The 27,575-nt window shown below is 42.7% G+C and overlaps 1 protein-coding gene across 4 annotated transcripts; it reads right to left on the bottom strand.

Moving 5' to 3' along the window:
• Nucleotides 1-1,140: 1,140 nt before the first annotated feature.
• On the bottom strand, nucleotides 1,141-26,186 carry AMY2A (amylase alpha 2A). 4 transcript variants are annotated; one of them, XM_040609843.1, is made up of 12 exons: nucleotides 26,072-26,186; nucleotides 25,181-25,267; nucleotides 23,388-23,603; nucleotides 21,695-21,841; nucleotides 20,655-20,852; nucleotides 19,080-19,310; nucleotides 18,027-18,160; nucleotides 17,817-17,939; nucleotides 17,603-17,702; nucleotides 17,269-17,390; nucleotides 17,031-17,156; nucleotides 16,409-16,713 (listed from the first exon to the last, which is right to left on the bottom strand). In XM_040609843.1, exons 3-12 carry the CDS (start codon nucleotides 23,553-23,555, stop codon nucleotides 16,524-16,526), a joined length of 1,539 nt encoding a protein of 512 aa, XP_040465777.1. In that variant the 5' UTR covers nucleotides 23,556-23,603; nucleotides 25,181-25,267; nucleotides 26,072-26,186; the 3' UTR covers nucleotides 16,409-16,523. The 4 variants fall into 4 exon arrangements, with proteins under 4 accessions (XP_040465779.1, XP_040465780.1, XP_040465777.1 ...); XM_040609844.1 differs by lacking the exon at nucleotides 25,181-25,267 and having other exon boundaries at nucleotides 26,072-26,144; XM_040609846.1 differs by lacking the exons at nucleotides 16,409-16,713; nucleotides 17,031-17,156; nucleotides 17,269-17,390; ... (7 more) ...; nucleotides 25,181-25,267; nucleotides 26,072-26,186 and adding exons at nucleotides 5,525-5,829; nucleotides 6,147-6,272; nucleotides 6,385-6,506; ... (5 more) ...; nucleotides 11,640-11,786; nucleotides 12,380-12,562.
• Nucleotides 26,187-27,575: the final 1,389 nt, after the last annotated feature.

Here is a 27,575-nt window from a genome sequence, read left to right on the forward strand (position 1 = left end):
TTCTACTATCACTATTTCACCTTATCTGACCAATACGTAATTTTAACTCTGTGAACTAAAAGGACAAATCACCTTGTGATGTATCAGATCCATCGTTTCTCTTTTCCAATCAGGTGTCTGTGAAAGTGTTTACTGCCTCAATGTATCAACATATGTAACTTAAAAATTCATGAGCATTTGTACATACAAGTTAGCCGTTCACGTTATTTTACTGTGCACCATTTCCATTAAATTCTGATCACTGTTATGCTGAAACTTACATATAGAGATAGAACTACAGTGAGAAATTAAAAAAAAGGAAAAGAAAAATGAAAATTAAAGAGTATGAACACATTTACAAACATTATGCATTTATAAAATCAGATTAATTTAGACTGAGACTATTCAGTTTATCAGCTTACTTGCTTAGCTCCTTTAATCTCTTCTCAGTGACTGCTACTTATGGGCTGTAACAGTTATGCTCTGAGAAGGCATCCTCATACTTTGCATAGCAAATCAGCTCCAACTAACTTTCTTAAAACTGAAAAGTTGTAGCAAAATAAATTCAACTAGAAAGCTGGGGAATTTATTGTGACTTGCAGAAGATAAAAAGATAAATTCAGAAAACTCTTATTGCCTGGAGTCAGTCCCCTGAAGTGTGAGCTTTCCCAGTACCAGTATGTTCTGTAAGTCAAACAATGTGATTTTTGTGTGCAGAATTCTACTAGATATGGATAAAACTAGCAATAAAAGGTTGTACAAGAAATAACTACGTTCACTGCACAGGGTAACAAGTGAAGCAATGAAATATATTATTTGAAATGAATAACATTTGTGATTATTTATTTTATGGTGTCACTTGCAATATATTTTTGAATTAACAAAGAAACAGGCCATTTCCATTTCTGAGACTCTGCCATAGTCAAATGGCTACTTAAACTGGAGACCTTTTGGTAGTTAAATAGAGAAAGGGGAAATATTATACTACATTTTCTTTGAGCCACATTGTCTTTCAGCCACTTCTATTATTTGCTTTCCCTTGTAGTCAGATAAAATATGGGATTTGACACAGATTCATTAAAACTGACCTTACTGAGAATATGTTTAGCCAATATTCACAGAAACCTACACAGGTAGTTCAGAACAGTTGCAAGCTCACTAGTGAATTACTGTTCCCTGTTCTGAAGGAAATCCTTGCAGATGCTGATGTCTTCAATTTGATTACCATTGGTTTAGTCTGCATAGGTAAAAGTATTCTACTAAAAATATTCGCAAAAAATATAATACCGCTGTGACCAAATCAGTCAATACAATAGCTGACAATTTATAGCATAATAGGTCTAGCTGACAATTTATAGCATAATAGGTCATATAGCTCTAGGCTCAACATTTCAAGTTAGGTTCTCAGAGAACTGAGGAACTTTCCTTTTGTGAAAACATTTCTATACTTTCCTCACATAATCTACTGATAACATTAAAGATGACCAATTTATAACTTACCCAGCTAGCTTTCCCGCTAGTAAAACACTGTGTTGTGCTTAATTCAGTGCAGGGTGCCTTGTTTACACATATTCAGAAAACACATGGCCAAAACAAATGGACATAAAATGGCATTTATACTTATGCTTCATTTCTTTCGATCTTCATCTGTATTTTAATTATCAGAAGTTTAAGCAAATAACAAATGTTCTGTACTTACAAAAATGACAACATTCCATTGCCTTTCCCACCCCACTACAATGAAAAAACTTGATCAGAACATTTATTTAGAAAGCAAAGGACATTTCTTTATCACCCAATTAAACAAAAGTACAATTAATTAAATCAGATTTAAATTATTCTTCATTGTTTTTGCAGGCGTTAACTGTTCAGGATCTAACACCAGGTCCCAAAACTTTCAAAGCGTAGAAATGACAAGTTACGACGATCAACTAGAGGACCATAATAAAGTTTACAAGAACTAGTAAAGTCTTAAACTTTCTCTGTAAAACCATTTAACTACTGTCCCTAAAATATTCACTAAGGGATATAATTGTCAATAATGGATACTTATAGACCACGTGGGTGAAATAAGTCAAAGAATTTTTCTTTTACTACACTGCAGTTCAATTATCTCTTCATTGATATTCCTTCTGTTCCAGTCTACTTCCCTTAAATGCTTCCATATGTTTTATGGCACAAAACAAACTGTGCTTGAACAACATGTTGATATATACAAAATTCTGCTTAGTTTGAATTATAGTACCCATAAAATGTAGCTATTCCTAATCATACCATTATAATCTCCATATTGTTTAAAGAAGGTAGTGACAGGACAGTAGCTGCAGTCTCATTCTACTCTTGCTCCAGCACAATATAAAGAAAATATCCAGCTTGTTCTTTATTTAAAGGTTTTCTCAATACTCACTATTGGTGGCTGAGTTACTTTACCATTTAACGTAGCAAAAATGCAAAAGCTTCCATAAAATCATCATTTTTTTGGGAGGTGTTTGTTTTGTACATTATGCAAAAAGACACCAAATTTATTTAAAAAATCAAATTGTTCCAATTGTGGAGGTGGAAATGCCCTTCATATAGGCTGCAACATTTCATATGGGTTTCCCATCTCACAAACCGAACAAATATGAAGAGCCTTCCCTCTTCATGGCTGCCTGAATCTAACACAGTCCTCTGAACTTCCCACAGGGCACAAAGGAAGAGCTGACTAGGACTGAAATGGTAATTCGCATGTGACACAAAGGCAGAAGAGCAGGAAAAACAAAACTATAGCAAAAGTGTGGGGAAGTATGGTAGAAAAGAGTAGAACAGAGGGCAGCTGGACCAGCCAAACCAGAGACCGAAAAAGGAGGAAGGAAAGGCGGGTTTCTCAGGTACTCTATTACCTTATTTGTCTTAAGTGAAACTGGACAGATTCACCTTCTGCCCCAAAAACGTCAGCTGAGTGGTTCCTCCTGACCCAGCAACTGCCTTCAGGCTCTTCTGCAGTGAAGCAACTAAGAAGGAAATTGTATAACAGAACTAATTAACTTTTGGGGAAGAGAAATCTCACAGATCCCAAAGGAAAAATAATCCATCACTATCCATCATCTTTCTTCCATTCACTTTAAAACAAGCTGATAACCTGACAGTATGTGGAAAAGGTGACAGTATTTACCTTTGCTTGTAGTCAAGTTTCTTCCAATCAGCTACATAGCATACCCCTAAAAAATAAAAATATTTCTCTTTATGTACTTGATCCTAGCTGGTTAGGTTTGGGTTTTTTTTCCATATTCAAATTCTATACTAAACTTCAAAATAAAATATAAACCCAAGGAGTGTACCCAGAAAACTCAAAGTGGAAAAAAAAACCAACTCTAATTCAAACCATTACTTTCTTTTAAAACTCAGATTTTCTAGGGTTTGAGTTATTATTTTGGAACACATGAGACTGGCAATATCACAAAAAATATCAGCCTATAACAGGTTTTGACATTACTCAGACTCACTCTGCTTGGCCAACGAAAGTGAGCACTACTTTGCAACAGAAAATGAAATACTGCATAATGCCCACAAAATTCTAAAATCTTATACTTCAACAAATGTGCTAAGTATCCTGTTGTGCCTCAGCAAATACTTTAAACTTGAAAAACTTCTTAACTGGATTTCAAATTTTCATACAACATTAAGGCTTGGAGACATCACTTTACATATAAAAGAGTAGCAATAGAAATGACAAAACTAAAGATAAAAATTTGCTAGTGGTAGTAAGTTCTGTGAAAATTTAATGATCAACAGTAAAGCTGACCATAACCCTAGGTTCCATGACTCATCTGAAAGACCTGGTGTTGCTCTGGATGACACTGGTGCTTTCTTCATCACTTTTGTGCTCAAATTACAAGGCAATGTGCCAAAAACCCTGATACAAAAAGGAACAAAAAACAAAGTCTGAATCCAGGTCTGGTCCTTTCAAAGGAGTGATCATCTGGCCTGCAAAGTTTTACTTACACCTAAGGAAGCTGTCTCATAATTTCTTCTTCTCCATGTTGTATTTAATCCCACAGCTAAATGCAGAGATCTCTGAATCTACATCAGGCAAAACATTCACTGTACGCCAATGTAATTGAGAAGTGGATCCACATATGTTCACAGGCACAGACATATCCTTCTCCATATTCAGTACCTCCTGTTTATTTACGGACACCTCAGACCAAAGTATGCCATTTCAATCATTTGCCACAATAGCTGAGGGCTTGGATGAGGTTTTGTAATGTTGAGGATAGGCTGATTCAGACATTACTTAATCCCAAAAGTCATAATCAGAGCTAGCATACAATCACAATTTAAACAAGGGTACAGTAACTCTAAAAAAAAATCCAGTGGCAAAATACTCAAAGGAGCACGAGGGCTCCCCGACCTGACCCTGGTGGCAAACAAGAGGTTTGCAATGGCTCTTAACATCCTGCCACATGGGTCTGTTGTCTTTGACACGGCTCCAGTGCGCAGACCCAGCGCTGTGTTTTCCAGCAGGCTCCCTGCCCTCAGCAAGGCCCTGCTGGCCACCCTGAGCCGGGGAGGCAGACGGGAGGTCCAGCCTCTGGGCCAGGGACACTACCTGGGCCCTTCCTCCCACACCATAACTGCCTTGCCAGGCACGCCGAGGTCTTGGGCACACAGACAGCCGACACACACCCCCAGCACCCCCCTGTGCTCACTCCCTCCTACCACAAAAAGAATCAGCTCTTAAAAGTGCACCTTGACCTCAAAAATAAGAAACCTCAGCAGGACTCTTCCATCTGGCCCTCCAGACCGGGTCGCAATGACTATGTTGGGACACGCAGACTTGCTGACCTCAAGCAGCACTCGCACTCTCGCGTTTACCGCAGCATTTTCTCATAGCTGACAGTGACACTGGGAAAGCCACCAAGGCTGCGCTCCGTCTGCGTAAGTCCCTGAGATGTTACACACTAAGCAAGCCTAACGCACCACGGAGACACGAATACGCTGGGCTTCAGCCCCTGCCACAAGGTCTAAGCGATGCTTGGACATGCAGCGTGCCTCTCGGACACCTCGAAACAGCCCCAGTGAACACTGGTGTGCACCAGGCATTGGGGCTGACGATGGAAGATCCGTGGGTTTGCTTTGCACAGGCACAAGCTGACTGTGAAGCAGGCAACCCACTGGCCTCACTGGTGACGTAGGCTGGAATAACGGATCGGCCCAGCCCAGATTCCTCTGCTGACCCAGACCCTGCGTTTGCTTGGTGGCAAGAAACAGATAAACTGCCTGTGTGCGTAGGCACTGCTCACTGCTGAGTGCCCGCAACGCGGCTGCTCTGGGACGCAGGTGTGTGTGCAGGTATTGGCCTTGGAAATACTGCGTTTTGACTTGCCCGGGTGCTGGTTTGGGTTCTTTTTATTTACTTTCTTTGATCTCCCCCCTCCGCTTCTGTGATGGGGGAAATGGAGTGCTGCGTTGCCTTAAAATCTACCACTGCATTGCCACAAGTTATCATGTGATAAAGTTACAATCCAAGTCATTACAGGAAAAAACCATTACTCTTCAATTCGATTGCCATTTTTAATTCACTAGATACAGAGAATTGCTCAGGCTCAAATACCAGTGAATAACATATGGGGGAACAGTAATGCACACACCAAGTCGAGAAAGATATTTCTCCCGAGTTATAACTTAGCATTAACATGAATTGCAACAAACGGATCTTCAGCGTTGTTACTAACGTGGAAACGAGCTATCCCGTCTCCGGAAACATAGACCTGTTCTCCAGTACATGTGTTGCCTTCCTTTTCTCCAGAAATAACATCACAGTAGGTACCAGCAGGCAGTCCCGTTTGCAAACTGATGTTCAGATCCCTACGTGAAAATAAACAAATGCTGTTTACCCACCGATTTCAAACAGGTATTTCAAACTGGGTGGGGGACTTTTTGAACTTGACGCTAATCCCTCACTTTGTAGGGCAATGTAAAGAGTGACCTTTCCCGTCCAACCCATGCTTCATTCCCTGTGCTCCCATTTTGGCTCTCTAGCCCTGGCATGCAATTGAAAGACTCTAGCTCAAGCTGCAGTGATGGCGCTCATCAGGAGAAAGGCACGTTCCCCTCCCCATCGGGATGGCTGATGAGCGCTGCTGTGCTCCTCTCTGGGGACATGGTCCCACCCACGGACTTACCAGTTGTCATTATTGAAAACGATGAAGCCTTTACTACCACGACCAAAAGCCACTTGATTGCTGCCATTGTCCCACCAGTTGGAGAAAGGCTGACCATCCACCACATTACGGAAGATGACCATGTTCCTGAAAACGCAAGGAACGGCTGTCACTGCGCCCGCGAGAGCTCTGAACCCAGAAGGAACAGGAAGCAAAAGCAGCTGCTTTTGCTCGCTATTTTCCCCCACAGTGTCCCTACTTTATTTGACGCCAGCGATGTTCACAAACCCAGTCGTTGCCACAGGTGGTGTCCGCATTGATTGTAACAGGCCTTACTGATCCATCCGCGTTACTCGGCGGTCCAACCCAGTCATTGACGTCCTGTAATTAAAAGGAGAAGTTTAAAACTTCTTAGTGGAAATGCGGAGAGCCCATCTGTAGAGAAAACCTAGATGGACCATCAAATTGCCATCTGCTAGGTCCAACATGGGACAGAGAAGTCACCTAACAAATTTAAATGCACTGGACTGCTACTCTGGCCCCGTCCTGATCCTTATTCACCGTGAATGCATCTTCAGCATGTACCAGCTTACCCGTCCATTGACAAAGTTTCTTGGCCAGCGAAAACTTGACATCACACGCGTGAACCCATATGGATGAGCAAGCATGAAACCAACTGCCATCTTATAAAGCCTGTTCGTTAGACAAAAACAAGTAACGAGACGTGGAAAGAGAAACTGTGCCAGAGAACAGATAGACAAACGAGGAAAAGCAAGCAGCATCGCCCGGGCGAGAACAACCCCTTACCTGGCGTCCCAGAACGTTAGAATGGAAGCTCCACCGGCCCCGTGGCCCCGCTGGTTGTCGTGATTATCCACAAAGACCAGGGCTCTGTCGGAAGGCACAAAGCCCCAGCCTTCTCCCCAGTTCCTAGACAAAAACACAAAGACTTGAAGCTGCCTTGTCAACACGTGTACCCAGCGTACCCCCCTTAAGCTGCAGCATCTTCAGCCTTACTTTAAGTACGCCATCTTTTCCCCATTCCACTTGCGGATCACCGTCCCCAGTTTCGCACCATATTTGAATTCTGTCACTCGGCCATTTCCAAAGTAGTCGCTGCCTTTGATCGGCTCTCCACCCAGGTCAATCACCTGGCACAGGAAAGACAGAGCGTTCCTTTTGCTTCAAAGCACCAGACAAGTACAAGGCGTTGCCTGAGACACTGTTTTAAGGAAGAGGCACTACTCGAGCTAAACGCATTAGTTGGCTTACTCACAAAGCTGCATTTAAAGCTATTTTCCTCATTTGATCTCAGCCTAGCGGTGAGCTTGTTCTCCATCTCCATCCTAATTCTCCTCATCTTCATTGATCACTATCGCATCATTAAGACTCGGGCCGTACCAACTTCACGTTTAGCGTAGCCAACAACGTCTCTGCTTCCAGCACACGGGCAACCTCATTTCTCCGTGTAGCTAAAGAATGTCTGACTGTTTGCCCTAAACCTTGCAGGCCACCTATTGCCTTAATAAAATGTGTCCAGCAACTTTACCTCCTGCTGACTGAAACCAACAATTACCTGCTTGTTAGGAATTGTTACCCAAACGTAAAACACAAATTTGGAATGTCAACTCACAAGGATATGCCATTGGAAAACCATGTTTCAGACCGTAATCACTATTTCTACTTTCTGTCGCAACGTATTCTCCAGAACTTAAAATTTGGGGAGCAGCGACATCTCTTTTTCAAATCAATAGAATTTTTACACTAACTTTCATGCAACAGAATCCACATCAAGTCAAATTTCCAGGTAGACTTAGTTACAGAAGGTCCAAAATAACTGTCCATTAGCATTTCTGGGCAGATTAGATATTTCTAAATTATGGTTATTAAATCACAGCAACAATTGCTACAGGTCCAGAAGCTACAGGTCTACAAGTCCGAGAGCTGCTCCGGCCCAGCTCAGGCAAAGCATCGCCTCCCATGTGGGACTGAGTCTATACTGTGCCTGCAAGAAAGAAGTTTGTAAAGTACAACTGAAATAAAAGAAAAAAAAAAAACACCAAAAGATTACCTCCTGGTAAATGAAAGGTTTAGTTCCTGCAGAAAACCATTTCGTGTTTAGGTCATTCAGCTTGTCTAAAACTGCCTTCAGGTCCCCAGGCCACATATGCTTGGCAGCATCAATTCGGAAGCCTGCTACACCAATATCAATGAGGTGGTTCATGTACTCTGCAACTTTTGAGCGGACATAGTCCTTCTCCAGGGCCAGATCAAGAAGGCTCACCAAGCGGCAGTCTCGGACCTGTAGAAAAAATCTGAAATTAAACATTTTTTCACCTAATAAACTAAACGCAGTAGCGTTCTACAGATGTTTTGAATTTTGTTACCTGCGTGATGCCACACCAAATAAAAATTTCACTAGCTGTTGTTCATCACACATAACTTTGCCTTAGACAATCACCTTGGACAGTCATCTACACAGAAGGAGTGCTACGAAGTCTGCATTCACCCAGCTTACACAGCTGTAGGTGCTGAAGGATTGTAACAGACAGTCAAACCATTAAATCTATCACCAGCTTTTTCATGCAAGCAAAGGGCAAAAACATGACACGTTATTCTCACTCCAGAGTACTGACAAACAGATTAATCACTATTGCAAGCGCACTCATTTCTTCTCTGATGTAGGAAAGATCTCTAGAAGTTATATTTCTAAATCTGTTAAAATTCTTGAGTGGTTATAGCCTTGTGAAACATTAAACCCTGTTTTCTGCCCCCTTTTTGCCTTTATTTCCTGTAAATACAAAACGGTGGGCACCCGTTTGCATCAAAAGGATACTTCCAGCGCACGCTGAATATAGTGAAATGCCTTTTTTTAACTGCTCTTACAAGGGGTTTCTGTGGCTATGCACACCTGCCCAGAGAGAGCAAGGTGCGTCAGCCCATGTTGCAAACATACTAAGGAACAGGCTGTACAGATGCTCCTGTAGATCTGCTGAAGAATTAAGCGGCATTTAAAGTCTCCCCTTCTGCTGCCATTTCTCCAAAACCTCTCCCCCCTTCAGGAGAGACCACATGCATTTGAAAGGCATAAGACATTATTCAAGAAAGATGGGATCTTATCTTTAAAAAATAACGTTTCATTCTATGGTAGTTTTAAAGTCCTGACCTCATAATCTGATAGAGAGTAACAGGGACTCCGAGGAAACAGAAGGTCCAGTTTCAAGATTTTAGCATTATTATTTTTCTTTGTGCAATCCTAATCTCTCTCCTCTGAAACTGAAACCAAACACAACTTCCAATTTACACGAAAAGGCAAATAATCGCTCTTACCTTTATCTTGTTTAAAACACAAAAACCCCACACAAGATAATCCCTGAACAGATTTTATAAGCTTTAAATCTGCCTACAAAGTACCTAAGCACATTTGTCTAAATCTGAAATTGAGCCATTGGCTCAAGTAGAGCGATCCCTTTAACAAGCAGCGTTCCCGATAGCAACGCTGACCTCTGTTATCAATTGGGATGGTTTTCCATGGAGGTTTTTGTTTTCTTTTCTTTTTTAAAAGGTCTGCCAGAAAAGGGGAGCAAAGAAACCACAGCCCAGGAACAGATGTACATGAGAAATATATGTATAGTTCTAGGTTTACCTGAGATATATCATGATAATTCTCAATGTCTCCACTTCTAGATTTACATTTACCATCATTGAAGTCCCAGCCAGAGTAAGGCACAGCTGGAAAATCTTCAGTCTTTGCACTGAAATAGCTTCCACAAGTAGCATGGCTGCCAGCACCAGCATGAGCTCCACACATGTGGTTGATTACTGCATCCACATAAATATGTACTCTGTCATATGGTAAAACCATTCAATGAAATATTTGCATGTTTCGAACCATAAAATCAATTGTTTGTATATCCAGTTTGTACAGAAGAGAAGTATGTCAAGGTCTGTGTAGTGGTTTTGTCTGGGATACAGTTAGGTTTTTTTTACGGTAGCTAGTATGGGGCTATGTTTTGGATTTGTGCTGAAAACACTGTCAATAATGCAGAGACATTTCTGTTACGGCTGAGCAGCGCTGACACAGAGCCCAGGCCTTTTCTGCTTCTCCCCCACCCCACCAGTGAGTAGGCTGGGGGTGCACAAGAAGTTGGGAGGGGACACAGCTGGGACGGCTGATCCCAACTGACCAAAGGGATATTCCAGACCCTAGGATATCATGCTCCGCATATACAGCTGGGGGAGGAAGAAGGAAAGGGGTGATGTTCGGCGCAATGGTGTTTGTCTCCCCAAGTAACCATTAGACATGTTGGAGCCCTGCTTTCCTGGAGATGGCTGAACACCTGCCTGCTGATGGGAAAGCGGTGAATTAATTCCTTGTTTTGCTTTGCTTGTGTGGCTTTTGCTTTACCTATGAAACTATTTTATCTCAACCGACAAGTTTCCTCACCATTACCCTTCTGTTTCTTTCCTTCATCCCACCATGGCGGGAATGAGGGAGCAGCTGTGTGGTGTTTAGGTGCTGGCTGGGGTGTAAAGCCACAACAGTCTGTACCAAGACATACGTAAATTTACTACACAGCTCAACAGTCAAGTTAGGACAGTTGGTGAAAATTTTCACCTCCCTGTGCAGATGTCATCAGAATTGAGTATGAGAAACAGCATGGTGGTTTTTTGCAGAGTGGCTGAAGGAAGAGCAGTAACCTTGAGAAAGAATTCGCACACATTCCATTCACAAAAAAAGAGTAAATCACTTAGCCAGGGTAGCACCTTGTACTGCTGTCAATTTTCCAAGGGGTCTCCTTATCAAGATTAGCTGTTTACAAGCTATAACACTGAGCTCAGTTCAGGAGCAAACTTCTGCATGTGCCCACGTGAAACATGCAGGGATAGTTCTTAAGTCCTCAGTACTTAGAATATTTTGCACCACAAGTACCTTTCCTTTACCTGTATTCACTACCTCATTCACTTGTCAAGTGACAAAGCACAGGTTTCATGAGAAACTACTCCCTTTGTTTGGCCTTACTGTAACATTTACACAACATCTTTAAAACTAAAAAGAAAAAAAAAAAAAAGGGAAAAAGAAAAACATTTCAAACTTTTGCCAGATATAGTTACCTGATATATATCACCATAATTTTCGATGTCTCCACTTCCAGTTCGACATTTGCCATCATTGAAATCCCAGCCAGAGTATGGCACAGCTGGAAAATCTCTGTTTCCAGCATTAAAATAGCTTCCACAGGTAGAATGTGTGCCTGAGCCACCTGCAGCCCCACACATGTGGTTGATAACAGCATCCACATAAATATGAACCTAGAAAAGCAGTAAGTGCATTTCAGTATGTTTTTTAATGATGGTGAAGTGATAGTCAGAGCTTTACCACATCACTGTTAATTTTATCTTTTTTCTCCCTTCAGTTTATTCTCAGTTTATGCCTCCTTTAAGGGCAACAGCAATAACTCCCTTCGGCTGTACTTCTTGGTGTATCAGACACACGTTTTTCAAGGTACTTACTCCAACGTTGTTGCATCTGGTCACCATGTCTCTGAATTCATTTTCATTTCCTGATCGAGTGCAGAGCTTGTAGCTGACAGGCTGGTATCTTTCCCACCAGGGTCTGTTGGGGTTAGTAATGATAATATTTTCATTTGGAGGTGAAACCTGCAGAGGAAATGATGTACTTTGATAAGAAATCAATTGTTTTATTTCAGCATTTTAAAGGAAAAAATTCAATCAGCACCTCTACCCTCAGAGGCAGGCTAGCACCCAAACCAGTCTCTCTCTCCCACAGTATAAGGTCAGGTCTGAGATGTTCATCCTGTAAACTGGCAAGGAAGGAAGTTTGCTTTTGTTCCTATGGGCTGCCCAGGTCCAGCATGGGCCTGATTTCAAGGACACGTGCACGGGAGGGCTGAAGCCACAGGAATTACTTTTATCCGGAACAGTGACATTCTTAGGAAAGCCAAGATTCAATGCTTATAGACTTCCCTCAGAACAAGGTAAAGAGGAAAACTTAGCTTCCCAAGGGAAGTGTTTCAGAGGAAAGCATGCTCCCCTGTAACTGATCTAGAAACACAAGATCATTCATTGGCCCTGCAGGCTCTAGGGTTGTGACTAACAGCAGTTACTACTTCCATCCCCCCTTTTCCAACACCAAAGGTATTTGGAGCTGGCTGTCTCCAACATCGGCATTTTGATACATTAATCAAATGCTGAAATGCCATTTTCTTACCTACACACATGAAACACCTTACCTGAACTCCTCCAAATCCATTAGGAGCTAAATAGCGTTCACACTCCAGAGCAATATCCGCCCAGCGCCATTCGAAGAGATGTACAATAGACGTCCTTCCAGTCCAGGTATTGGGGTTGTACTGTGCCCAGCAAAACCCAACAGCTGCGAGTAGGAGAAGGACTTGCATGATGCCTTAGGGCTATGGTCTTTCCACTGGCAATTTATACTCCTGCAAGATGGCAAGGTTCCTGTTGCAGCTGTCAAAATTCACACAGATCAATGCTATCAGTTACTATTTGGCTAGTTAGCTCAACATCATTCTCCCGTTTTGTTTTTTTCCTGGATTGCCCAACAGCTGAAGATAAAACACCTTTTCACAATGATTATACATTATCACAACCCAAGCTGTCTGTGAGCAGTGCACCCAAACTCAGAACTGTACTCTTTCCAATCATGTAAACAAAGTTACTTTATTAAAAGTATTCCAAAACATAACACACAGACCTTCAAACGGGGCTCTAGAAGGTGAAAGGAAAGGGAGAGGATTAAGAGACAATGTGAAATCTAACAGCCCGCCATCCAGAAGCACCTAGCTCTCAGGATTAGTCTGAGCTCAAACCAGGGTACCTCATCAGCCACTCTCCATCACTAACAGATCTATCACACAACATGCTGTGGGTCTTCACCAGGTGAATCACACTGGTAACTAGAAACTGACCCCTTTTCATGCCTGAAGTTTTCCTAGCATCACTGCCCAGTCCCTGCTGGGAACTGTTACTGGTTTTCTTCACACAGTCGTACAGTTTCTTTACCTGATTGGAAGTAATCAGAGCTGCAAGTGTTTTCCTCTCCAACAGAGACTCAGCATAAGGTTTCACCTCACTTTAAATGACCAATGATTCATCTCAGTCAAGGAAGGAAGCCCAAAATCAGATGTACAGCGAAATAGCAGATGGTACAGTTTTAGCTCCCTGACATAAAATTGAACTTGAAAGCCAGAGGTGTTGCTCAAGTCCCTTCTGGCTTTTCCTACAAATTCCTCCTTCAAAAACACTTTCTGACTTTTGATCATGACATAATTTCAGGTCTTCATTTGGAACTGATTTATAAGATAAGCAAAAATGCTCCAAGAATAAGCTCCCATCATGCCAACGATAAAACAAAAGACCAGAAGATCCCTGACATTCAATGAGTATCTGTGAGAAAAACAAAAACTCCACAAAGTGGTATATCTACTCCAAGAGAAATCTCAGTGTGCTTTGTATCTGAACTGCCTCTAGTATGTTCTTTCTGAAAGCAGCCATGCCTTTAAATGTGTTATATGCATGCTTCTCTTTCCCATAATTTGTCTTCAAGGACAAAATGCAGAAGCTGGTCCCATTTACCCACCTGTTCATTTTCATATCACAGACCTTATAAAAGGTCTGTTTTTCCACTACAACAATGAAATAGTAAGTTTCTACAAATGACCTTGCCAGCTTGCTAACAGCAAGGAACCAGTGAGATAATTGCACCTTGTGATTACTAATTCTGTGAGAACAGCCGCCCCTCTTTCCTCAATATTACCAAAAGCAACCAAATGTGCCTGAGGTTAATTTTTCCATCACAGTTTCCTGTGGGGTTCCACTGATATGATGGCACGTCACTGCATAACATGGTTTCCAACTACACATGTTTTTCACTGAAATGTACTGCTGTCAGCCATGGAGAATAAGGACCCATCCTCTAATAGGTGGCCAACACACTAGCAAGGGGACTGGAAGCCCTCACATGAGGCTACTCAGCAGCTCAGGCTGAACAAGCTGCAGTATTTTAGCATGCTGAGGAAATGCATGAGGGCAAGAGAGAAGGTGGCCATCCAGCACTGAAAGTTTATGAGTCTTTCTGAAGTATAACCCCAAGAAGAAAGTATTTAATGTACAGTTTCAAACATAGCATCTCTCTCAATGTGGTAAAAATGTCAGGTGCCTAACAAATTAGCTCTGATTTTCAGAGGAGTTTTAAGGGAGTTGAAGCTTTGGGCAGGCAAGACCAGAGGAGTTTGTCTTTTTTATTTTAAATCCTGTGTTTTAATCCATTTGACCACCTGGACCATCGGAAACATGATTTTGAACAACTGTGGGGTGAAATAAGACCCTTTTATTTGCAAGCTTTTACACTGCAAACCTAAAAAGCAGACCTGCTCTTGCATGTCCCTGTGTGGTCATAGCACAGCTCTGCCAATTGACTACAAAATGGATACTGTGCTGCAGGGCAGCGCTTTCCCAATGCACTGCTGCAGTGTCAATGCATACACAAGACCTACCAGCACGTGACTGCCTAATAAATACCACCAAAGGAAGAAGGCTCAAAGGAGATGGGCAAGAGGGACTTGCTTATGAAGCTGAGGAAATAATATAGGCTGTGACTGTCCACATGTGTTACAAAGAATTCTGACTTCTTACCACAAAGAGGGGCTGAAACATGACCTTTATTTTAGATAAACAGCTATGTCAGCTGAGTGCATCAGCTGGTAGTGTAACTGTTTATCCCTGAGTTAATTAAAAGCATGTGAATACATCCCTCATTTAGTCAGACCAGCATGGAAAGGAGTGTACACATGGCTCAGCACAGCAGAGATTATAAAAATTAAAAAACTAACAAAGGATTTTCAAAGATAATAATAGGCTTTAGCTGGTTTCAGCAGAGACAGATTCATTATCTTGATCATAAATTTTATGCTGCCAGGATATGCCACTACCACACATAAAAGAAGGTGTCATGCTTTTAAACCAGCTTTCCTGCATATTGATTTCATGGATGTACTAGAACAACGCAGATGTGACCCCATCCCTTTGCCACCCCAGTTTACACAAACAAATAGAACCACTCAACTTCAACGAAGCACGAGAGCTCCCCGACCTGACCCTGGTGGCAAACAAGAGGTTTGCAATGGCTCTTAACATCCTGCCACATGGGTCTATTGTCTTTGACACGGCTCTAGTGCGCAGACCCAGCGCTGTGTTTTCCAGCAGGCTCCCTGCCCTCAGCAAGGCCCTGCTGGCCACCCTGAGCCGGGGAGGCAGACGGGAGGTCCAGCCTCTGGGCCAGGGACACTACCTGGGCCCTTCCTCCCACACCATAACTGCCTTGCCAGGCACGCCGAGGTCTTGGGCACACAGACAGCCGACACACACCCCCAGCACCCCCCTGTGCTCACTCCCTCCTACCACAAAAAGAATCAGCTCTTACAAGTGCACCTTGACCTCAAAAATAAGAAACCTCAGCGGGACTCTTCCATCTGGCCCTCCAGACCGGGTCGCAATGACTATGTTGGGACACGCAGACTTGCTGACCTCAAGCAGCACTCGCACTCTCGTGTTTACCGCAGCATTTTCTCATAGCTGACAGTGACACTGGGAAAGCCACCAAGGCTGCGCTCCGTCTGCGTAAGTCCCTGAGATGTTACACACTAAGCAAGCCTAACGCACCACGGAGACACGAATACGCTGGGCTTCAGCCCCTGCCACAAGGCCTAAGCGATGCTTGGGCACGCAGCGTGCCTCTCGGACACCTCGAAACAGCCCCAGTGAACACTGGTGTGCACCAGGCATTGGGGCTGACGATGGAAGATCCGTGGGTTTGCTTTGCACAGGCACAAGCTGACTGTGAAGCAGGCAACCCACTGGCCTCACTGGTGACGTAGGCTGGAATAACGGATCGGCCCAGCCCAGCTTCCTCTGCTGACCCAGACCCTGCGTTTGCTTGGTGGCAAGAAACAGATAAACTGCCTGTGTGCGTAGGCACTGCTCACTGCTGAGTGCCCGCACCGCGGCTGCTCTAGGACGCAGATGTGTGTGCAGGTATTGGCCTTGGAAATACTGCGTTTTGACTTGCCCGGGTGCTGGTTTGGGTTCTTTTTATTTACTTTCTTTGATCTCCCCCCTCCGCTTCTGTGATGGGGGAAATGGAGTGCCGCGTTGCCTTAAAATCTACCACTGCATTGCCACAAGTTATCATGTGATAAAGTTACAATCCAAGTCATTACAGGAAAAAACCATTACTCTTCGATTGCCATTTTTAATTCACTAGATACAGAGAATTGCTCAGGCTCAAATACCAGTGAATAACATATGGGGGAGCAGTAATGCACACACCAAGTCGAGAAAGATATTTCTCCCGCGTTATAACTTAGCATTAACATGAATTGCAACAAACGGATCTTCAGCGTTGTTACTAACGTGGAAACGAGCTATCCCATCTCCGGAAACATAGACCTGTTCTCCAGTACATGTGTTGCCTTCCTTTTCTCCAGAAATAACATCACAGTAGGTACCAGCAGGCAGTCCTGTTTGCAAACTGATGTTCAGATCCCTACGTGAAAATAAACAAATGCTGTTTACCCACCGATTTCAAACAGGTATTTCAAACTGGGTGGGGGACTTTTTGAACTTGACGCTAATCCCTCACTTTGTAGGGCAATGTAAAGAGTGACCTTTCTCGTCCAACCCATGCTTCATTCCCTGTGCTCCCATTTTGGCTCTCTAGCCCTGGCGTGCAATTGAAAGACTCTAGCTCAAGCTGCAGTGATTGCGCTCATCAGGAGAAAGGGACGTTCCCCTCCCCATCGGGATGGCTGATGAGCGCTGCTGTGCTCCTCTCTGGGGACATGGTCCCACCCACGGACTTACCAGTCATCATTATTGAAAACGATGAAGCCTTTACTACCACGACCAAAAGCCACTTGATTGCTGCCGTTGTCCCACCAGTTGGAGAAAGGCTGACCGTCCACCACATTACGGAAGATGACCATGTTCCTGAAAACGCAAGGAACGGCTGTCACTGCGCCCGCGAGAGCTCTGAACCCAGAAGGAACAGGAAGCAAAAGCAGCTGCTTTTGCTCGCTATTTTCCCCCACAGTGTCCCTACTTTATTTGACGCCAGCGATGTTCACAAACCCAGTCGTTGCCACAGGTGGTGTCCGCATTGATTGTAACAGGCCTTACTGATCCATCCGCGTTACTCGGCGGTCCAACCCAGTCATTGACGTCCTGTAATTAAAAGGAGAAGTTTAAAACTTCTTAGTGGAAATGCGGAGAGCCCATCTGTAGAGAAAACCTAGATGGACCATCAAATTGCCATCTGCTAGGTCCAACATGGGACAGAGAAGTCACCTAACAAATTTAAATGCACTGGACTGCTACTCTGGCCCCGTCCTGATCCTTATTCACCGTGAATGCATCTTCAGCATGTACCAGCTTACCCGTCCATTGACAAAGTTTCTTGGCCAGCGAAAACTTGACATCACACGCGTGAACCCATATGGATGAGCAAGCATGAAACCAACTGCCATCTTATAAAGCCTGTTCGTTAGACAAAAACAAGTAACAAGACGTGGAAAGAGAAACTGTGCCAGAGAACAGATAGACAAACGAGGAAAAGCAAGCAGCATCGCCCGGGCGAGAACAACCCCTTACCTGGCGTCCCAGAACGTTAGAATGGAAGCTCCACCAGCCCCGTGGCCCCGCTGGTTGTCGTGATTATCCACAAAGACCAGGGCTCTGTCGGAAGGCACAAAGCCCCAGCCTTCTCCCCAGTTCCTAGACAAAAACACAAAGACTTGAAGCTGCCTTGTCAACACGTGTACCCAGCGTACCCCCCTTAAGCTGCAGCATCTTCAGCCTTACTTTAAGTACGCCATCTTTTCCCCATTCCACTTGCGGATCACCGTCCCCAGTTTCGCACCATATTTGAATTCTGTCACTCGGCCATTTCCAAAGTAGTCGCTGCCTTTGATCGGCTCTCCACCCAGGTCAATCACCTGGTACAGGAAAGACAGAGCGTTCCTTTTGCTTCAAAGCACCAGACAAGTACAAGGTGTTGCCTGAGACACTGTTTTAAGGAAGAGGCACTACTCGAGCTAAACGCATTAGTTGGCTTACTCACAAAGCTGCATTTAAAGCTATTTTCCTCGTTTGATCTCAGCCTAGCGGTGAGCTTGTTCTCCATCTCCATCCTAATTCTCCTCATCTTCATCGATCACTATCGCATCATTAAGACTCGGGCCGTACCAACTTCACGTTTAGCGTAGCCAACAACGTCTCTGCTTCCAGCACACGGGCAACCTCATTTCTCCGTGTAGCTAAAGAATGTCTGACTGTTTGCCCTAAACCTTGCAGGCCACGTATTGCCTTAATAAAATGTGTCCAGCAACTTTACCTCCTGCTGACTGAAACCAACAATTACCTGCTTGTTAGGAATTGTTACCCAAACGTAAAACACAAATTTGGAATGTCAACTCACAAGGCTATGCCATTGGAAAACCATGTTTCAGACCGTAATCACTATTTCTACTTTCTGTCGCAACGTATTCTCCAGAACTTAAAATTTGGGGAGCAGCGACATCTCTTTTTCAAATCAATAGAATTTTTACACTAACTTTGATGCAACAGAATCCACATCAAGTCAAATTTCCAGGTAGACTTAGTTACAGAAGGTCCAAAATAACTGTCCATTAGCATTTCTGGGCAGATTAGATAATTCTAAATTATGGTTATTAAATCACAGCAACAATTGCTACAGGTCCAGAAGCTACAGGTCTACAAGTCCAAGAGCTGCTCCCGCCCAGCTCAGGCAAAGCATCGCCTCCCATGTGGGACTGAGTCTATACTGTGCCTGCAAGAAAGAATTTTGTAAAGTACAACTGAAATAAAGGAAAAAAAAACACACCAAAAGATTACCTCCTGGTAAATGAAAGGTTTAGTTCCTGCAGAAAACCATTTCGTGTTTAGGTCATTCAGCTTGTCTAAAACTGCCTTCAGGTCCCCAGGCCACATATGCTTGGCAGCATCAATTCGGAAGCCTGCTACACCAATATCAATGAGGTGGTTCATGTACTCGGCAACTTTTGAGCGGACATAGTCCTTCTCCAGGGCCAGATCAAGAAGGCTCACCAAGCGGCAGTCTCGGACCTGTAGAAAAAATCTGAAATTAAACATTTTTTCACCTAATAAACTAAACGCAGTAGCGTTCTACAGACGTTTTGAATTTTGTTACCTGTGTGATGCCACACCAAATAAAAATCTCACTAGCTGTTGTTCATCACACATAACTTTGCCTTGGACAATCACCTTGGACAGTCATCTACACAGAAGGAGCGCTACGAAGTCTGCATTCACCCAGCTTACACAGCTGTAGGTGCTGAAGGATTGTAACAGACAGTCAAACCATTAAATCTATCACCAGCTTTTTCATGCAAGCAAAGGGCAAAAACATGACACGTTATTCTCACTCCAGAGTACTGACAAACAGATTAATCACTATTGCAAGCGCACCCATTTCTTCTCTGATGTAGGAAAGATCTCTAGAAGTTATATTTCTAAATCTGTTAAAATTATTGAGTGGTTATAGCCTTGTGAAACATTAAACCCTGTTTTCTGCCCCCTTTTTGCCTGTATTTCCTGTAAATACAAAACGGTGGGCACCCATTTGCATCAAAAGGATACTTCCAGCGCACGCTGAATATACTGAAATGCCTTTTTTTAACTGCTCTTACAAGGGGTTTCTGTGGCTATGCACACCTGCCCAGAGAGAGCAAGGTGCGTCAGCCCATGTTGCAAACATATTAAGGAACAGGCTGTACAGATGCTCCTGTAGATCTGCTGAAGAATTCAGCGGCATTTAAAGTCTCCCCTTCTGCTGCCATTTCTCCAAAACCTCTCCCCCCTTCAGGAGAGATCACATGCATTTGAAAGGCATAAGACATTATTCAAGAAAGATGGGATCTTATCTTTAAAAAATAACGTTTCATTCTATGGTAGTTTTAAAGTCCTGACCTCGTAATCTGATAGAGAGTAACAGGGACTCCGAGGAAACAGAAGGTCCAGTTTCAAGAGTTTAGCATTATTATTTTTCTTTGTGCAATCCTGATCTCTCTCCTCTGAAACTGAAACCAAACACAACTTCCAATTTACACGAAAAGGCAAATAATCGCTCTTACCTTTATCTTGTTTAAAACACAAAAAAACCACACAAAATAATCCCTAAACAGATTTTATAAGCTTTAAATCTGCCTACAAAGTACCTAAGCACATTTGTCTAAATCTGAAATTGAGCCATTGGCTCAAGTAGAGCGATCCCTTTAACAAGCAGTGTTCCTGATAGCAACGCTGACCTCTGTTATCAATTGGGATGGTTTTCCATGGAGGTTTTTGTTTTCTTTTCTTTTTTAAAAGGTCTGCCAGAAAAGGGGAGCAAAGAAACCACAGCCCAGGAACAGATGTACATGAGAAATATATGTATAGTTCTAGGTTTACCTGAGATATATCATGATAATTCTCAATGTCTCCACTTTTAGATTTACATTTACCATCATTGAAGTCCCAGCCAGAGTAAGGCACAGCTGGAAAATCTTCAGTCTTTGCACTGAAATAGCTTCCACAAGTAGCATGGCTGCCAGCACCAGCATGAGCTCCACACATGTGGTTGATTACTGCATCCACATAAATATGTACCTAGAGAGTAGTATTCACAATTTAATTTGAGAAAGCCATTTCCTACAGCACCACTAATTAAAGTTCCCTCTCTCAACTCCTGCCCTATCACCCTACCTCTGCTTGCTTTCTTCCCCCATCATTTTATTTAAAATATTACTCTTTTATTTACATATAACAATGGTAATACAGCCTACATCTCAACAAATAGGCAGGTAACATTGTGCCCATTTTTACAAAGGGTACAAAGGAGGACCCTGTGAAGTAATGATCTGTTAGCATCACCTCTGTGCCTGAGAAGATCACGGAACAAATCCTCCTTGAAGCTATGCTAAAGCACACGAAGGACAAGGAGGTGATTTGAGACAGCCAGCATGGCTGCACCAACGGCCAGTATTAAAGTATTTAAAGGGTGCTTATAAGAAAGACGGGGGAAAACTTTTTAGCAGGGCCCATTGCAACAGGACAGGGGCTAATGGTTTTAAACTAAAAAAGGGTAGATTTAGACTAGATATAAGGAAGAAATTTCTTATAACGAGGGTGTCAAAACACTGGAACAGGTTGTCTGGAGATGTGGTAGATGCCCCGTCCCTGGAAATATTCAAGGTCAGGTTGGACAGGACTATGAGCATCCTGGTCTGGTTGAAGATGTCCCTGCTCATTGCGGGGGGGGTGGGGTGGTGGTGGGGTGGTGGTGGACTAGATGACCTTTATAAGGTCCCTTCCAAAACAAACTATTCTATGATTCTATGGAAAAAAAAAAATCCTCATCTTTACTCCAGTGCTACCACATCTTCCATTCTAAATTACCAGTTGTCTACATGCTTGCATTGTTAACACCAGAAGGTTTTCCAAGCACTTACTCCAACATTGTTGCACCTGGTCACCATGTCTCTAAATTCAGTTTCATTTCCAGATCGTGTGCACAGCTTGTAGCTGACGGGCTGGTATCTTTCCCACCATGGTTGCCAGGGGTCAGTAACGATAATATTTTCATTTGGAGGTGAAATCTGTGAATAAGATGGTGTCTTTTGGTAACACAATACTGATAATGGTTTGTTTCCCCAGTATTGTTAGAGAAAGAACACAAAAATAGAAAATCAGGTCCCTTTAATGGAAGCCACTCAAAATACCTAACCCATGTAGATCTTCAGTATCCTCCGCCTACACTGTAGTGGGCTGGAAAAAAAAGACTTCGGCCTGGACCTTCAGCAGGTAAGAATCATACTATAGAAATGAGGTCCATGGACAGAGTGTCCTATTATCTTCATGAATGCAGGCCTTTAAAGATCTAAAGAAGAGTCTGAAATCTGAAGGACTAGGCCAGTAGAGACAGCCCTGAATTATGTTAAAAATTGACTGCAGAACAACTGACTTAATCTGCCCTTAAAATTGATCCAACTTCCCATTTTTGTAATGTTTTGGATAAAAGCATTTTTGATGTGAGACTTGTCACAGTTTCCAGATAATCTATACTACTTCTTTTTATAGACTTTTTCCAGGATACTTTTCAGGCAACAAAGTTTTGCTACTACCTTCAATCAAATCTCTGGAAACAACTAACTGCCTGACCCCACCATTTCTTACCAAGATCCCTAAGCTGCAGCCTGCTTCGTGCTGCCATGCCTTTGTGCCCAGCTCAGCAAGCCTGCATCTGAACAAAACTTTCTTTCTGAGACCCTGTCACAGCAGGAGTTAAAACAATATCCAAGCATATACCATAGTCTGAGAAATCAGTTTAAAATCAATCAGGCCTGCGTGCCTGGAAAGAAGGTTGCAAAGAAAAGATGTATCATTTGAAAATTATGGGAAAGTTCTCACACAGGCCAGGTTGCAGGCTCCTGGCCTACAAGAGACAGGCAGACTTCTCTTACCAGCTTTTCCTGAGCAATCTGACAAAGACACTGAAATAGCTGAACAGGTGACTGCTCTGCAGCTGTAGCCCCACCCCTGACATTACTGGTTCCATAGGAACATGTCTGTTGTTCGGATGGAACAGATTCACATTGACACACCTCCACCAAAGAACTTGTGTTCAGTTCATTTCTGCCTGCTTGCACCAGGTTCCTGCAAAGAAGGGTCTCTTAATGGCTTACTCTAACACGGTGCTTTAGTTTGGATGAACACAATTAGCAGCCTTTTAAATGCATTTACACAAAGCCTTCAGCATTTTGTATTCTCTTTGGGAGCCCTTTTTTCCCAGTCATTTTATGTTTATCTAGGTCTTAAGAGCTTCCCTAGATTTAAATAATAACAAGCAGATAAATGTAGGTTACTCCACAGCAGTATTAAAAAAAAAAAAATTTAGCCCTCGATATGCAATTCCAATTCATCTAAATGTAACAGCACAGAGCAGAAAACATGCACTTTAGAGCAATGAAATAAATTCACGCACATGGTGATAGTTGAATATATTTGTCAGCATTTACTACTTCCATTACCAATTTCTATTTTTCTTTCTCAGTACCTGTCCTTTGGTGAATTAAACATTTTCTCTGAAAAACACATTATCATCTACACAGCAATTTTACTACCTACTGATAGGAACAAACATACCTGAACTCCTCCAAATCCATTAGGAGCTAAATAGCGTTCACACTCCAGAGCAATATCCGCCCAGCGCCATTCGAAGAGATGTACAATAGACGTCCTCCCAGAGAGCGCGTTAGGGCTGTACTGTGCCCAGCAAACTCCTACAACTAACAGCAGAAAAAAGATACTCATCTTGTGCTCTGCGATCGGTTGTGCTCTTCTTACTGCCTGTTTGTGGTCCTGGAGAAGGGTAAAGTACACGTTACAAAATACACATTTGAAAATCTCTGGCATCATATTTATTTAACTTTGCTTGATTCCCATTTTGAGAACTGCATTCTAGCTAAGCCATACCAACCTCTCATACTAATGGTAACTTTGTTTTCCTGAAGTTAAAATTCAGATCTTGGCTAATACAAGCTTTCTCTATTGTGCAAAATTGTATCTTTATTAGTATAAAGCCAAAAACAACCCCAAAAGGCAAAGCAGTACTTATATAAACCAAAATGGATATTCTATTTCTTATTTTAATGTTCAGTATTTTATATTCCTATTGATCCTTGAAAGGCATCTTTTTTTCCAAGCTGTGTTACCATAACTTGTGTATATTTAGGCCTTGGAGAAGCAACGTGTTTCTCATCATGAGTTGCCACAAATCCCCACATATTTTGCAGGTCTAATATATGCGAGTCTTACTTGGGTTATGCATGACATCTATCATTCAAACAACAACCCTGAACTTAGAAGATCTCTCAGATACAGAAGTGACTATACTGACTCACAACCAGAAATGCTAAATGTTTAATTTCTGTACACCTGTACAATTTGCATTAAGATATTCTTCTCCCAGAGAAAACAGTGCAATGGCATGCAGAGGATACAAGTGGCGTGAAGCTCTATAACTAAGTCGTCTCCTTCTCTGTGCCCAGGTACAGAGTTCTGAGAATGCACTGAAGGAGGAAACCCAGCTGCATCACCTTATTATGATCAGCTAGGCTAGGAACTACCCCAATCGTATCATGTTTTTATTTACTTATATGTGAACACAGATGGTAAGCCTATTAAAATTTGCCTCTCCTTTTTCTCGTTTAAAGAGGTAAGACTTAGAACAAACCACAAGTTAAGCAACTATCAAGGTTTGTTACACTATTTAGGATCTCATTTTATACTCTTCACATTTAGTAGTTCATTTAGAGAGCCTGAAATACAAAGTAGTGCTACAAGGAGGTCTTTTGCAAATGAAAGGCTGAACTACTACTTCCCTTAAATAACAAAACACAGAATCTTGTTACTTTCCTCTAAGTATCTACTCTTTGTAAAAAGCGATCTTAACACAGAAACAAGGCAGGGCAAAGAAGGAAGTAGGTTCCTGGGTGCCATTATAGGGGACACAAAACACTTCCCTGACTGTTTAAACAGGAACACAAAAGCCTTTGGGTTTGCTATATGAAAGAAACCTGCACCCTTTCCTGACTTAATACATGTTGGGAACGCACTGCTGAAACTCCAGCCTGCTATTATACAGAAACCCAAACAAAAGTTTATGTAAAATCTTGCATGACTTCTACAAAACAAGCCTCATTTTTATTTCAAGGAAAAGAAAATCCGTATCTCTTGTCAGTGAAGCTGAACGCCTTGGAGCAAATTCAAGCACCAAACACATCAGTTTATAAAGTGTAGAATCTACATTCCAGAGCCTGTTGCTATCAGCTGTCACTGTACTTGACAGGCAGCCAGAGTTATTTAGAATGAATCATTTGGTAAATTTAGCTTGGGTTTCTGCTTGTAAACAAAATAATTTTAATGGCATTATTTACTTGTAGCTCTTCAGGAAGGTATGTCAATTTCAGTCATAAGCAGTTGTTACGTGTGCTCCCATCTTCATGAAAGAATGGTGCTTTGCCCTGGTAGGAAGAAAATATATTAACAGAGAGCAAGCTAAGGAAGTTTGATCTTCTCTGATGAGAGAAGACATTTATCAGATGGGCAATTTTTACTTACAGCAGTAAGTACACAAAGCAGTAAGAACAATATATTTTGGCCCAACCAGCTCCAAGGCCGAGCGCTTGAAGAGACTATGCAGTTTTTTATTTCTTTGAAATGTTTTATGGCTGCTGAGGCTTCAGTACAAGCAATGACTAGAGAACGGAGATGCTGAAATCCCTAACACACTCTGAAGGCTCTAGCTTCAAAATGCTTTTGAAACTTGGAAAAAATTAAGAGGCCTGTATTTCTCTATAGAAGAGAGCACAACTGGCTGCAAGTCAAGGAACATTGGAGAGGATTGTTTCTGAAGAATGAATGCTATTGCTGTCTCGGGCAGCGTGAGCACTCCGGTCAGCTTGCCTTCGCTGGGTTAAACTGCAGTATGAAACTCAGCTGCTACATCCAAAACACTAGCTGCAATTTTTAGACTACATCCAAAACACTAGCAGCAATTTTTAGATTTGCGGGAGGCCTGACGCAGGCCTGCTGAAGCTTCAGATGTTAAAAAGCTGTTAGAGGGGAACAGTTCCCATGTGAATTTCTAGTCGCTCCCCACAGAACCTCCCCCGGAGCTGCAGCGTTTCACGCTCCGGCACCTCCTTTAGGGACCCGGCGCTGCCCCCTACACAGCTCCGGCCAGGCGCAGCTCTGCCCCCCGCAAACCCTCGCCAGCACTGCGGGCAGTAACGGCACCGACGGCGGCAACAGCACTCGGTACGTACGTGTCGGGGCCAGCCCGAGCCGCTCCCCGCGGGCTGCAGCACCAGCGCACGGCCCGGCCGCCATCAGCCCGGATATGCCGCGGGGCGGGGCGGCCGCTCCCGGGAGCCCCGCGCCGGCGCGGCGGCTGCAGCGCAAAACAAGCCGGGCTAGCCGAGAGCTTTGCAGTACACGTGATTGTGTCGACACGTTGGTTCAAGATACAGTCACATTCCGGAATATATTTGTTCTCGAGACCCGAGAAAGGAAATCTCTCTGCATAGACTTTTTTTTTTTTTTTTTAAAGCATTTGTGTCTCAGTATAGCACCACCTCGCTGTTACCCTGCTGCTCTGCATAGAAGATGAACTTTGTTGGCTTTTCATGCAGTATTTTAATAGCTTGGCTCTGTACTTTAACTCAATGTGTAGCATATTTCCTCTATTATAGCGCGTTTTATGTGCAATACATTGAGTTGCAAAGCTTTGTAAAGCAGCTCCATCCAGATACAGACCAAAGACGTGGTAGCACAAGGAAGGGTTCCGTATCTTTGAAGGCCACAGTGGAATGGCCAGTATTTTCTACTTTAATGTCGCTAGAGTGGCTGGGTCATACAAAATAAACTGAGTTTGTCATCAGAATACTGCCTCTTTTTCTGGGAACACTCAAAACCAAATTAAATATTTGTCTGTACACAACATGAAAGGATCTCAACCCCAAAGCTGCTTGCTAGCCTGGAAGCGAAGACTCAGGTAAGCACGGCAAGGCTCAAGTGTTTGGTCCTACAACAGGAACAGCAGCAATGTAAGCTACCTAAGAAAACCGAAGTATTTACAATGGCAAATGTGTTCACATCAGTCTTGTATCAACTAGGGAGATACATTTAAGGAATAGACTGGAAACAGTTGCAAGTGTCCTAGACAATAATTAAAGCAAAAGTGATTCTCAGTTTGACAGGAGATCCCCTCTTGACTGTCAACTTCCAAAGATACAAAGGAAAACCAAAGCTGCAGACTATGTAACACGTGAAAGGTCTTAGTGAATTTTCCAAGTTATTATAGTCACAAACAGAATTCAGCTAGAAACTGTTCATCCAGCTACACTTTGCAGATGACATTATTCTTACCTTCTCAAAACAAAAATCTCTTTACATTACCATACAGTTAAGTCTGTAAAATTCCAAAGTTTGAGGAAAACACACCCAAAAGACTGGAATTTAAGATGAGCCTTATATATGAAACTCACACTGAGCACACGGGAGAAACGTGCATGCTTTCTTAAAATCCATCTCTTTAGATGAAAGCCTGTTAGAATTACCTTCTTTCAAAGAAAATTCTGACAAGACACACAAACTCTCATACTGAAAATAAACAGAATTTAGCTTCTGCTATCCCAAGATCTTTGCTAGATCAAGGATTCAATTTATACAAGAGTACCATAGCAAACATCATTATTGTTACATTATCTGAGTCAGCCTCACCTTGAAAATTATGGCAATATGAGTGCTGAAAAGTTTAATTGAATAAGA

Source organism: Falco naumanni, chromosome 11 (genome assembly GCF_017639655.2).
Source record: "Falco naumanni isolate bFalNau1 chromosome 11, bFalNau1.pat, whole genome shotgun sequence".
Taxonomy (NCBI): domain Eukaryota; kingdom Metazoa; phylum Chordata; class Aves; order Falconiformes; family Falconidae; genus Falco; species Falco naumanni.

Excerpts from the sequence above, each read along its gene's own strand:
- AMY2A (XM_040609846.1), bottom strand. The coding sequence starts at position 12,547 with ATGCAAGTCCTTCTCCTACTCGCAGCTGTTGGGTTTTGCTGGGCACAG. Across the intron at positions 7,277-8,196 it reads AACCTTTCATTTACCAGGAG|GTGATTGACCTGGGTGGAGA; the intron begins GTAATCTTTTGG and ends TTCCTGTGCCAG. Across the intron at positions 6,507-6,718 it reads GAAACTTTGTCAATGGACGG|GACGTCAATGACTGGGTTGG; the intron begins GTAAGCTGGTAC and ends TTTTAATTACAG.